Source organism: Leopardus geoffroyi, chromosome C2 (genome assembly GCF_018350155.1).
Source record: "Leopardus geoffroyi isolate Oge1 chromosome C2, O.geoffroyi_Oge1_pat1.0, whole genome shotgun sequence".
NCBI lineage: Eukaryota > Metazoa > Chordata > Mammalia > Carnivora > Felidae > Leopardus > Leopardus geoffroyi.
Window position 1 is genome coordinate 152,207,481 of NC_059333.1, and position 13,514 is coordinate 152,220,994.

The window sequence follows — 13,514 nt, forward strand, 5'->3', positions numbered from 1 at the left end:
AAAAAACTGTTTAGGAAAATTAAATCTTGTGATTTATTAAGAACAGAAAAAAATACAAATATGCTGCCAAGCTTAGAGCATTCAGCTGACAGCACACTCTCAGCTGGCAAATGCAGCCATGTGCCAAGGAGCTGGGCTTTCTCCTCTCCCTTGCTGTCACATCTAGGAATGGTTGTCCCTTCTTAAAAGCACCCAGTGCATAACAAAAGGACAATAAAACATGCTAATGTCTTCCATACTTTTTAACAAATGCTTTTCAAAGGGGGAACTTTTTACTAGCATTGTTTTTGCCACAGATCACATGAGCCAGTCTTTAATGAATGCAGGAGAGTGCCTACTGCTCAGTGGTGATAGAAACAAGAAGAGAGGGCAGTATGGCTAAATCATGCAGTGGTGATGGTGGCAGTGGTGGTGGTGTTACAAAAGACGAAGGAGTAATGCTTTATAAGCTCATATAGCTTGATCCTGAGATGCCTGGAGGAGGATGGAATAAACAGTCTCCCAAGAGTTCCACAGGGCAGTAAGGCTCTGGGGAGAGCTCAGTGTGAGTTACTGAGGAAGGAACTGGGTCAGGAGGCTGTTCTAGCATCAACGTGTCAGTTAGGAAAGAACTGGAGGGAGAGGGCCAGCGGGCAGGCTGTTACCTCTCTGTGGTGGTATCCACTCTCATAAGAGTATAAATTCTTCCTGAAAAAGAATGAGAAGATGGCATTCCCCTTTGGGTCCCTGGAAACTACCAACTTCCGTCGATTCACTCCAGAGTCCCTGGTGGAGATTGAAAAGCGAATTACTGCCAAGCAGGCAGCAAAGAAAGCCAAAGATAAGCACAGAGAGCAGAAGGACCAAGAAGAGAAGCCTCGGCCCCAGCTAGACTTGAAAGCTTGCAACCAGCTGCCCAAGTTCTATGGTGATCTCCCTGCAGAGCTGGTGGGGGAGCCCCTGGAGGATCTGGACCCCTTCTACAGCACACACCGGGTAAGGGTGACTGGCTTGAAAGGCTGTTCTCAGTTCTGGGAGAGGAAGCCTCTGCCCCACTCAGCCTAGGGAGTTCTCCTGCACTTGGATGATGTGGCTATCAGCTAGACTCAGTTAATGACAAGTATATCCAACTCATCTCTTTGACGCTCCTCACGTTTTTGTAATATTTATGGGAGAGGCTAGTTAAACTCAAATCCTCAAAAGCAACAATTGCTGTAAATTTTTCAGAGGAAGCTGGCTCTTCTCTTGGATGACCACTGGCCTAGGATCTCCTGTTGGGTCTCTTTGCAAGTGGGGAGCAGAGATCCTGAGGTTGCAGGTGGGGGTAGAGTATGGAAGGGTAACAGAAATTAGGATGGTTTAAACCAGTGGTCCTCAAAGTATTATCTCAGAACGCCTGGGGTTCCCCAAACCGTTTCAGTGGGTTCGGGGGTAACACACACACACACACACACACACACACACACACACACACGCAGTATAAGCAAAAGGGTATAAACAGTAACAAAAACTCCTTGGGGTCCTCAATAATTTTTGAGAGTGTTAAAGCGTCCTGAAATCAAAACATTTGAGAACCACTAGTTTAAGTAAGAGCTGCTTCATGACAATTTCCCTGTTTGTATTGTGTCTTAGATGTTCCACACAGCCAAAAAAAAAAAAAAAAATGTGTGCATATTTGGGAGTTGAGGGACACGAATTAGCCATCTCAAATATGGTCTACAGATAAAATAAAAAGGCACTGGAATGTCTTTCTCTCTCCTCTCATGGGCCAAGAGCCCTTACCTTCCCAGATGCTCACAGGGAACCAGTGGAGGGTTTCAAAAGCGAGACCTAGAAAATGGAGAGTAGAGGGAGTACCCCAGCACCAGGGATGATCCACTGATCAGAAGAGGAATGTAATGCAGCCAGACCCACCTTCCTGCTGCCAGAATCCTGGCTGTGGGCCTGATGCATCCTACCAGCCCCAGGTCAGCTGCCTGCCCACTGGGCACTATTAATGGGCTCATCTTGATGCACAGTCACCATGGGGACTGGGGTCTTGCTAGGAAGGTGAGGATATGGCTCTTTATCCCTGATCCCTTCTAACTCTACCCTTCCACTTGGCTCTCCACTGATGGATGCATGGTTCCCAGAACCCTTCTTGCCCACAAGCCCGAGATGACAAGGTGCATGCTTAAAAACCTGGTTGTGTGAAGACCATGCTTCTCACTGTAGGTCCTTCTGCTTTGTTTTGTTGTAGACGTTTATGGTGCTGAACAAAGGGAGGACCATTTCTCGGTTTAGTGCAACTCGGGCCCTGTGGTTATTCAGTCCTTTCAACCTGATCAGAAGAACAGCCATCAAAGTGTCTGTCCACTCATATCCTTTGCACTGTTGCTTCTTCCACATGATTCCTTTTAGAATCAGGCTTTGCCCAGTGTTCAGTACCTTCTTCAGAGTTTAGCAATAGAGGTTTTCTCTAATGGAATCCTGAAACAATGAAATCATTAAATTGGAAGGAAAAAGTGTTTGTGGCTTTAGTGTGTTCAATAGCAGTCCCAAGACAGAGGAGGTGCTCACGCAAGCCACAGGTGGGTTTGGGTTCACCTAAACTAGTTGGGACACACCTATGCACGCACGACCCCAAAAATGTCCTCCTTATGAAGGAGCTTTGCTGATGCAAAGCCAGGCACATTTTTGCCATATGAGGCCTGCTCGTCTCACGACATAATAACCAGTCAGAAGGCCCTGAGGGTTCTTTGGGCAGATGAGATAAGCATGGGTTGTTACTCTGTGCCTTAGCCGTGCTGGGAAGTGGCTGTTTATTGGGCAAAAAAACAAGACCTGCCAGAGGACAAAGAGGACAGACCACAGTGGGTGGAGCATAGATTGTCTCAGGGGGACCACATTGCTCATGGGGCACGGCCAACATCCCAAGCTACCCCCAAACTGCAAGCAGGTTAAAAAGGTCAGTAGACCAAAAAAATGTCAATAGTCCAAGGTTCATGTCACTGGGGAATATGGTAATGGTTAGAGACAAATCAGTCAAATGTCTGTGTTTTATTAACTGCTTTTAGGTAGCTCCAGAATCTGCCTTCAGTTTTTGGTTTATTTTGTTTTGTTTTTCAAGGCAAGCCAAACTAGGTCAAAAAAGAGACTTTGGCTCGGTTTCCAAGGATCTTCCCTGGTGACTGTCCAAATTGGAAGTTCCTAATGACAAATTCAGCCCTGGCTTCCAGGAGGTTGATTTGCAAGAACAGCCTTGCCTCAGCTGCCTGACAGATGGTAGCCAGCCTCTTCTTGGGAGACTCCAATAAAAGGAGCTCTCTCCCTGCCATTCTGGGGCAGCTTGCTGGATTGCTGGACAGCGCTCAGCGAGCGGGTAACTGGCAAGGACTCCTCTCAGTGTGAAACTTCGCTGCTCCGTGTACTTGCATTATATTTTCTTTGCCTTCGTGGCCACGCGGTGGGAGTTATATTTTCTTAATTCAGTCTTGGATTTTCTGGTCCTATATAAGGATATGTAATGGTAACAGTAGGCTACCATTTGCTAAATACCTCCTAAGCATCATCACGGTCACAGGTACAGAAATCTTTGAAGAAGGGACTAGCATCCCCATTTTACAGATGATGCAACTATTATTCAAAGGCATTAAATAAATTGTCCAAGGTCACACAGCCAGTTAAGAGGTCCAGCCTGCATCCTGCCTAGAACAGTATCAGCGATAAGTAAGTAGGCAGTTAATGGAAATGAACTGAGGTAATTTATTCACTCAGTATGTCATCTCTACTTGGGTGGTTTTTTTTTTTAATACATATCCAATTACATAAAAACTACAAATAAAGAAAAACGTCAAATATACAAACTCCTCTCCACGCATCCTGGTTGAGTTACATCTTAATTAGCTGTAAGAAACAGCTAATTAGAAATAAAATCCCTTTAAAGAGCCAAGTGACCAGTGAATATTCTTTTCATCTTGAGATTTGATGAATCATAATTGCTGGATGGAGTCATAGCTGGACAGAAAAGCCGTTGAGAGTCTCCTTCTCGCAAAAGCCTGCATTTATGTATTTAAATCTTATGAACTTGGTAGCTCCACTCCCAAAAGATATTCTTCAAGCTATGGAATTCTCCGTGTCTTATTATTAATATCTCACCAAAACTGTAATTCTAATCAAATTTTCTATGCATGTTTCCACAAGTAACATTATACCTAATACGTTACTTTTAAAGGTTTGTGGAGTTGGAGATACAATTTTAATTTAATCCTTGGGTTAACATTTTCCCCCCATGTGAACACATTTCTTAATTTAATTGCAAGTCAACAGGAAAATATGGTTTAATTAGCAGAATTTCCCTTTTCAAAATAGACGTGTTCCTAAGTAACTGTAAAACAGGGCACATTAAAGACATTTACAGAAAACTAAAATAGCTTTAAATACTTCTGCTCAAACTGAAATGATGAAAGATGAGTCGTTCACTCTCTCTGTAGGTCAAGCTTATCTTTGGGCTTTGTTTTTCTTTAGGGAGTAATTGTTAGGAACCCACGCTAGTCCTGAGAAAAATGTCCAATGGGAGAAATTTATCTCTGGGTTTTCTCTACCAACCTTTCTTTCCATCTATTTACCCCTTTCCACTCGCCTTCCTCACTATCTCCTTCCCTTTGTGGTAGTCCCTTGGTGCAAGCTCGAAAATTCTTCTCTCTGTTTATACAGAGTTGTCTACCACAGCTTGATTCCATCTGGAATTTTCTCCTGGAAATTTCCTCTCTGGAATTTTCTCCTGGATCTAGCATTTTCCTTCCTGTGCCTGCCCCCACCATTCCTAGCCAGAGGTCTGTTTCCTCAGTGTGACTGATCTCAGCTAAGTCAGGAAAACAATCTGACTGAATTAATTCCCATGAAAGCTGGTAACCCTCCCTTTACCTCTAACTTCTTAGGAGTATTTTCTTTATCTTTTGGGGAAAAAAGAGGCATTGGCTGGATGTAATTCCAGAGTATATTGTATAGTGAAATGAAGGTGTCTGGGCAGCAGGCCATTTTGGAGAAAGGATTCTTGTTTCCTTCCTTCTTGCTCAGGGTTCTGTTATCAAACAATCTGAGGTCACATCTCAGCACCATGGTTGACTGGCTGTATGACCTAGGAAAAGTTATTTAAGCTTTTTCAGCCCATTTTCTTAGTTCCAACATGTAGATAGAATAGCTCCCTATAGGTTCAGTTGTATTAGAAATAATGTGGATGAAGTAGCCAGCCCAGGATAGGCACTCAGTAAATGCCAGCACTTGCTACGTGACAAGACCATAAAGCTGATCCTAGCTAAAAGCTATGAATTTAATAGTTCAGTGTCAAGGTGATCATGGATGATGTCAGAGAAACATGGCGACTCTCAGCTTTTCCTTAACGCAGCCCTCTCAGGTGGTTCAGTTTATTTATTACGGTCACTATTTTGGTCAATTGTGTGGGCATGACCCAAACCGAGCTTCCAGAGAGAATTGAGTGAGTAGATTTGCTGTCACTGTCCTTCCTGTGCCTCCTCTTTCTGTCCTCTTCGTCTCTTCCTTCACTTGGTGACTTTTTTTCTTGTCTTTTTCCTGCTGGTCTCGTTTGAGTATTGCAGACTTTATGATGGTTAGATACTTCCTTCTTCTGTGAACACACATGTGATTTTCAGCTTTGAAGAACTGCGGATTAGTGGTTCTCAACCTTGGAATCCCCTGGGGGAGATTTTTAAAATATTAATGCCTGAGTCTCAGCCCCAGAGGGTCTGATTTCATTAGTCTGGGGTGGCCTGGGCAGATGAGCCTTGCCACCACCCACTCCCCACATTCACCTGCTAGGTACACACATCAACCAAGTTTAGGGAAGGCTTACTCTGAGAGGCAGGAGCAAAATTGAAATGGAATGAAGAACAAATGGTTCTGGAACATATTCAGAAAATTACCCGTGAATGAAGCTATTTATGCTATCATGGCTCATACACTTCAAAGTGCCCTTAATATTCCTGAGGATATTCTATTTCCCTGGGTTAGCAGATGGAACCTCTGTAGTTTCAGAACATAGTGGGGCCTTTCCAGAAACATCCTGCACCAACAAATCCGAGAGAGGTGCCCCTAGCTCAGTGCAAGACTGACGTACCTTTGGTATAATAATAGGAACTCTGTACAGCTGTGTCTTTTTCCACCTTTTAAATTAAAAAAAATTATTTTTTCTGATTATAACATTAATGCATGCCACAATAGAAAATACAGTTAACCCTTAAACAATATGGGTTTGGTGCGTGTTCACTTTTTACATGGATTTTTTCAATAAATATAGTATAGTACTGTAAATGTATTTTCTCTTCCTTTTCTTAATAACATCTTCTTTTTGCTAGCTTACTTTACTGTAAGAAGATGGTCTCTAATACATACCACATGCAAAATATGTGCTAATTGACTATTGATGTTATCGGTAAGGCTTTCTGTCAACAGTAGGCTATTAGTAGTTAAGTTTCTGGGAGTCAAAACTTATATGTAGATTTTTACTGTGCAGGGGGTCAGTGCCTTTAACTCCTGTGTTGTTCAAGGGTCCAATATATGCTTTATTTCTTTCTTTTAATTTTTAAAAAATCTTTATTTTCGAGAGAGTGGGAGTGGGGGAGGAACAGAGAGAAAGGGAGACACAGAATCCTAAGCAGGCTTCAGGCTCTGAACTGTCAGCACAGAACCTGATGTGGAGCTCGAACTCGTCAACCGTGAGATCATGACCTGAGCCGAAGTCAGATGCTCAACCGACTGAGCCACCCAGGTGCCCCTGTGTTTTATTTTATGAATAGATTAGAGAGAATAATCATGTAGTCATCTTAATAGATGCTGAAAAATCATTTGATAAAGTTTGATATCTGTTTGTGATTAGAAATGTCTAGAAAGGAAGGAATATAGGGAATGGCTGTGCTCTGGTGAAGGGTAATGACACTGAAGGAGGTAGAAAATATGATACTTAATTGTGAAACATGGCCAGCTTTCCATTTGAGATCAGAAACAAAAAGAAAAGAAAGAAAGATGTCTGTTTCATCAGTTCTATTTAACTTTGTAAAGGAGAGCCTGGCCAGCATAGGAAGGCAAGGAAAAGAAAGAATAAGAAAAGAAGTAGCAAAGATGCCATGATTTACAGATAATACAATTGTGTGCATAAAACAACCAACATAATCTAGAGATAAACTATTAAAGTTAACAAGACAGCATAGCAAGGTAACTGGGTACAAATTAATATACGTAAATGAATTGCATATCTATATCTAGCAAGAAACAATGGTTTTTTAAAATACCATTTACAAAAATAAATAAAAAATAAATTTAAAAAATACCATTTACAGTGGCATTTTACAATAAAAGTATCTAGAAACAAGATTATCAAAGTATGAGTAAGATCTCTACAAAGAAAATTATGAAAAATACTGAGTGATATGACAGAAAACCCAATACATGGAGAGATGTATTATATTCCCGGATTCAAAGTCACAATATTGTAAGACTCCTCAAAATGACTAATGAATTTAATGCGAGCCCAATCAAAATCCCAACAAGTTTTTTTCTTTATTACTCAATGAATTGACCTTAAGATTTATATAAAAATGTAAAGAGCAAATGATAGCCAAGACGCTTTTGAGGAAGAAAATCAAGGTGGGAGAAGAAAACTGGCCCTACTGGGTGTACGAATGTACCCTAAAGCTCCAATAATTGAAACCAGGTGCAGTGGGGGGTAAGATTAGTCAGACTAGTGGGATGGAATAGTTGGCTCGCATACAGGCATCGAATTTGCATTAAAGGCAGCACCGCGGAACAGTGGGGACAGGGCAGTCCTCAATATGAGATGCTGGAGAATTCAGTATCTCGATAGAAAAATTACTTTGAACATCCAACTTTATGCCACATACAAGAATCAACTCTAGGTGGGTGAATAGTTAAAGTTTTTTTTGTGAAAGACAAAAACAGAAGGCTTTTAGGCAAAAACAAAAGGAGAATTTCTTCATGACCTCAGGTTAGGGAAAGATTTATTACATTGGGCACAAGAAGCACTAACCACAGAGGGGAAAACTGATACATTGTAGCTTACTAAAATTAAGAATTTCTATTCATGAGAAGGCAACTTTGTAAGAGTGAAAAAGCAAGCCTACTGAGTAAGAGATATTTGCAACACATATACCTAAAAAGTGTTTATATCCAGAAGACTGATCCTGCAAGTCAATTAGAAATACATCAGAGCAACCAATTTTGAAGTGAGCAGAATATTTGTATAGATATTTCACAAAAGCAGAAACCCAAATGGTCAATACACATATGAAAATATCCTTAACCTTTTTCTTAACCAAGGAAATGCAAATTAAAATTACACGGAGAGAGATTGGGACACCTGGGTGGCTCAGTCAGTTAAGTACCTGACTCTTGATTTCAGCTCAGGTCATGATCTCATGGTTCATGGGTTTGAGCCCCGCATGAGATTTTCTCTTTCTCCCTCTCTCTCTGCCCTCCCACATTCTCTGTCTCTCAAAATAAATAAATAAACTTTAAAAAAACACTTAAAAATTGCACTGAGAGATTATTATCTACTCATCAGATGAGGAAAATTTTTAAATTGTGACAATACCAAGTATTAAGGGTATGGAGCAACAGAAACTCATATACCGCTAGTGGAAATGTAAATTTGTACATCTTTGGAAATCAGTGGATATCCTCAAATAAAGGTGAAGACACACATATACTGTGATTCTTAATTATACTCTTAGGTACATAAACTCAACAGAAATATGTATGGGCACCAGGATATAGCAACGAGAAAGTTTATGAACACTGTCCATAAAAGCCCCAAACTGGAAACAACCCAAATGTCCAAAAATTTTTGGTGCATTAAATATCCTTCTTATATTCTTAAAATGGGATAATGTATAGCAATAAAAATGAGTAAATTACTGTTCCACAAAACAAGGATGAAAAAAGCCAGACACAAAAGATTCCATAAGTATGATTCTGTTTATACAAAATTTAAAAACTAGCAGAACTTAACCATTTTGTTTAGAGGTACTTACTTGGAGGTAAAAATATAAATAAAATCTCTAGGGCAGAGGAGGGAGGACGTAGTTGGGAAGGGGCTTATGGGGTGCTCATAACGTTCCATTTAGTGACATGAGTAATTGTCACACAGCCACTATGGACTGGATTATGCTACCCCCCCCCAACCCGTATGTTGAAGCCCTAACCCAAGTAACTGTATTGGAGAAGGGACCTTTAAGGAGGTGACGAGGTTAAATTAGGTCAGAAGGGCAGAGCCATGATCCAATAGAACCAGTGTCCTTGTAAGAGGAGGAATGGATTCCAGGACTCTCTCTCTGTCATGTGAGGACATAGCAAGAAATCAGTCCTTAGCAAACCAAGAAGAGGGTTCTCACCAGAGCCTGGCCAGGAGATACCCTCATCTCCAATTTCCAGCCTCTGGAACGGTGAGAAGGCAACTTCTGTGCTTTGACCACTCAGTTTATGGTGTGTTTTTATGGTAGCCCAAGCTAATGTGCAAGCTTTCATTTTACAGTTAATTTATGGTCCATGCGCATTTTTATCACGCACATTACATATCATACTAAAAAGCTTAAAAACAAAATGATTTCTTAGAAATGGCCATTGCGTAAAATACAGACTACTGAAAAATATAAATGAGAAGAGAGTGATTAGGTCGAGAAATCACTGTTGGTATTTTAGCTTATTCTCTCTCTCCTTCTCTCTCTCTCTCCTCTCTCTTTCTCTGTCTCTCCCTTTCTCTCTCTCTCTCTCTCTCTCCATATATATAAAGTTGGAGATCTAATTGGCTTTATCAAATGATTGGTGAACCAGGCAGCAGCCTATCTAGCAAGTAGAGAGGAGTTGTACAAAGTAGAAGGTTTTTATAGGTAGGGGAATGAGGGTAAGAAAGTTATTAGCAAAGGAAAAGGTTTCTTCCAGAGGAGGCAGCTTGTTAGGGGAAAAAGCAGGTGTCTTCTCATGTAGATCACCTCACCTTTCTTTTGGGGATGGAGAGGACCCCAGTGACAGACTCTTTGGTGCTGATAGAAAGAACAATTTCCTGACTGACCAGTCAAGGGGAGATGGAAACTCCGTAAAGATTGGGTTTTAAGCCCTGGTTTGGGAACTCTAAGTGGCACCATTTGGGGCCTGCAGTTTTCTTAACTATATATAGGCTGAGATCATATAGCATGTAAAAATCTCTATCCTTATTTTGAACTTTTAAGGCAAAGCATTTTCTTTCAAAAGTAAGAGTTATTTGGGGATTCTGGTTAAATATGGAAGATAGCATGCATACGTTTTACCCCAACCCTCTCAGAACGCCAATAAAATGACAGCATGGGAATAAGAATGGTATAAATATACAAGAACAAAGAGAAGAAGAAAGAAAAGCACAGAGGACAGAGATGTCAAAACAATCTCGGAAGGCCAAAAGTGGGCGGAGGCCTGGCAAAATGACTCAGCTCATCAGGACTTGTTAAAGGAGATGCCCGCAGAGAGGGATAAAAATGACGATGGAGGCATTTTACCCCCTAAAACCACAGAGGCCCTGAAAATGTGGACGTGATACAAGTAACAATAACTGGGAGTGGAAAGAGGAAAGAACGTGGGAGTGGGGTACGCTCACTTGCTGCTGCTTCTGTAATAGCAAGAAGTGGAAGAGTGTTCTTTAAAGTAGACAAATCAAGGAAGGGAAAATGATTCTATCTAACAGTAGAAAGGTAAGGACCAAAAGCGTACGATTAAACACAATCAGGTGATGCATAAGGTGGGTGGGAAAAGAAAGAGAGTCAACAAATGGAAAGAAGAGATATTATATAGATAGTGTACTAAGGAAAATGCACTACACGGTTTTAGTTATAATTACGAATTTGTACTTATAAAGGCAACCAATACAACTCAAATAAACACTGTTCTCAGTTTAGAATCGTCTGTGCACAAGAAGCAAATCAAACATGTCACACAAGACCATATTTTTTTTTTTTATTTTTTTTTTTCAACGTTTATTTATTTTTGGGACAGAGAGAGACAGAGCATGAACGGGGGAGGGGCAGAGAGAGAGGGAGACACAGAATCGGAAACAGGCTCCAGGCTCTGAGCCATCAGCCCAGAGCCTGACGCGGGGCTCGAACTCACGGACCGCGAGATCGTGACCTGGCTGAAGTCAGACGCTTAACCGACTGCGCCACCCAGGCGCCCCTCACAAGACCATATTTTTAAAAAACTATTAAATATATAACTTGAAGTTATATAAACAAAGATCAAGCAAATCTGTCATGTCAATAAATATAAATGGATTTGACTCCTCTGTTCCAAAAACAAATCACACATATTCACAAATATGTGACATAACAAAGCAATATCCGGTATGTTGAATAAACAGTATACTGCTCCAGGTCATATGGAGAAGTCAAAATTCAAGAATGGACAGGGACACCTGGGTGGCTCAGTCGGTTAAGTGTCCAACTCTTGATCATGGTTCACGAGATTGAGTCCCGCGTGGGGCTCTGCTCTGTCAGCTTGGGGTTCTCTCTCTCTCCCTCTCTCTCTGCCCCTCCCCCACATTCTCTCTCTCTCTCTCTCTCTGTCTCTCTCAAAATAAATGAATAAACTTAAAAAAAAAAGATGGACAAAGACATAAGCAAAGGCATACAGGAAGGGAGGGACATGAGGTGTGAATATAAAAGAAGGTGAAATTTGAGCCAAAACTCATTAAACAGGATGAAAATGACACTTTGTAATGCAAAATAATCCAAAAGAGTAATGTGTGTCTTTGCAACAAATAATGTGGCGCCGGAGTTCATAAATCTAAAACCATAACAGTATAAAGGTAAATAGACAAAAACATTACAAGGACCAGAGAGTATAATTAATTTCTGCCTATGACAGACCAAGTGTTTAAAAAGTATGTAAAGATATAGATGACCTGAATATGTAATTCATAAACACATCTGATTAATATATATCCAACTCCATTTTCCCGGAAAAATGGAGAATATACTGCCATACATATTGACCAAATGTTAAATCACAACAAAACTTCAGCAATAATACAGGCAACATTCTCCCATCACACTGTGATAAAGTAATAATAAAATTAGAAGAAAAAAAAAAAGAAAGGCCTTTCCATTTGGTAATGTTGAAAACCTTTAAACTCTTAGATTAAAAAATACTACAAACTCAAATTATAGAATTTCTAGGGAAGAAAAAATTTAAAAACTATACCCAGCACCTATAAGGTTAAAGATGTATTTAGGGGTTAATCCATAGTATTGAAGCAGAGAATATTTATATCAGTATAAAATGAAGAGAATTATTTAAGCACCTGATATAAAGCTAAAAAAAGAAAAATAAAATAAATGAAAGGAAAACAAATTAATAATGTAAAAGAAAAAAGAGCAAGTTAAGAAATAGAAAAACAGTAGAAATAATAAATCCAAAAGCTGTTGTAAAATATATGTGTAAGACATTTATAGTGAAAGATAACAACACACTACTGAGAGAAATTTTAGAAGCATCAAATAACTTTAACAATATCTCAGGGCTCCTGGGTGGCTCAGTCCAGTAAGCATCCAACTCTTGATTTCGCCTCAGGTCATGATCTCATGGTCACTGGGACCAAGCCCTACATCATGCTCTGCGCTGACAGCACAGAGCCTTCTTAGTATTCTCTCTCTGCCCCTTCCCTGCTCACACACGTACGCGCTCTCGCTCTCTCTCAAAATAAATAAATGAATATTTAAAAAATTAACAATATCTCATGTTAAGGAAGGGATTAGAAGACTCACCAGCTCTTAAAACGCCAGTGCTACCCAAATTAATCTACAGAGTCAATGAAATCCCAGCAAAAATCCTACCAGCCTATGTTCCATAGAAATTGAATAGATTTCACTTACATGGATAAGGCCAAGTTTATTTAACTATTATCCTATTAATAGGCATTTATGTTGGCCCTAATCAAGATAATCCTCATATTTTGCCATCACGATTCTTCAGTGAGTATCCTTCCTTGCTCATATCTTTGCACAGTAACATGGGTACATGTGAGGGACGAATTCTCAGAAGTGGAATGACTGGGTCAAAGGGACATGCGGTTTTAATTTTTGAGATATCACCAAACTGTTTTCCAAGGTTGTACCAATTTCCATGCCCACTATTATTAAATTCATTCTTTATCAGATTTTGCATGAACTGAATTGCTGACAAAGCTTCTTTTATAAACACACGTTGAAAAAATATATACATAAGAGATAAAAATCTACCTCTCTGGTTTTATTTCTAGAAACTTATGTGGCAGGTATTGGAGGATGTTCAGCATCCTGGCCTCATGAAAATGATCAGATTCCAGATTTTATTTTTGAAATGCAAACTGATAACAGCCGTTGGTTGCTGGGAGCCCAAAGGAAAAGGATAAATGTCCCTGGGATAGACTGGGGCTACAAAGATCATGCTGTGTATTCTTGAGGAGATCATAGCCAGTGAGGAATCAGAAGCTGGTTCCTACCACCCTGTTCTTGATACAA

At 40.2% G+C, this 13,514-nt stretch overlaps 1 protein-coding gene across 1 annotated transcript in view; it reads left to right on the forward strand.

Moving 5' to 3' along the window:
• Positions 1–705: 705 nt before the first annotated feature.
• The window catches only part of SCN10A (sodium voltage-gated channel alpha subunit 10), a 94,341-nt gene continuing 81,532 nt past the window's right edge, over positions 706–13,514 (forward strand). The window contains exons 1-3 of the mRNA XM_045436521.1: positions 706–975; positions 2,219–2,346; positions 5,375–5,455. Of these exons, the coding sequence (XP_045292477.1) occupies positions 706–975; positions 2,219–2,346; positions 5,375–5,455 (479 nt within the window). The remainder of the gene's footprint in view (positions 976–2,218; positions 2,347–5,374; positions 5,456–13,514) is intronic.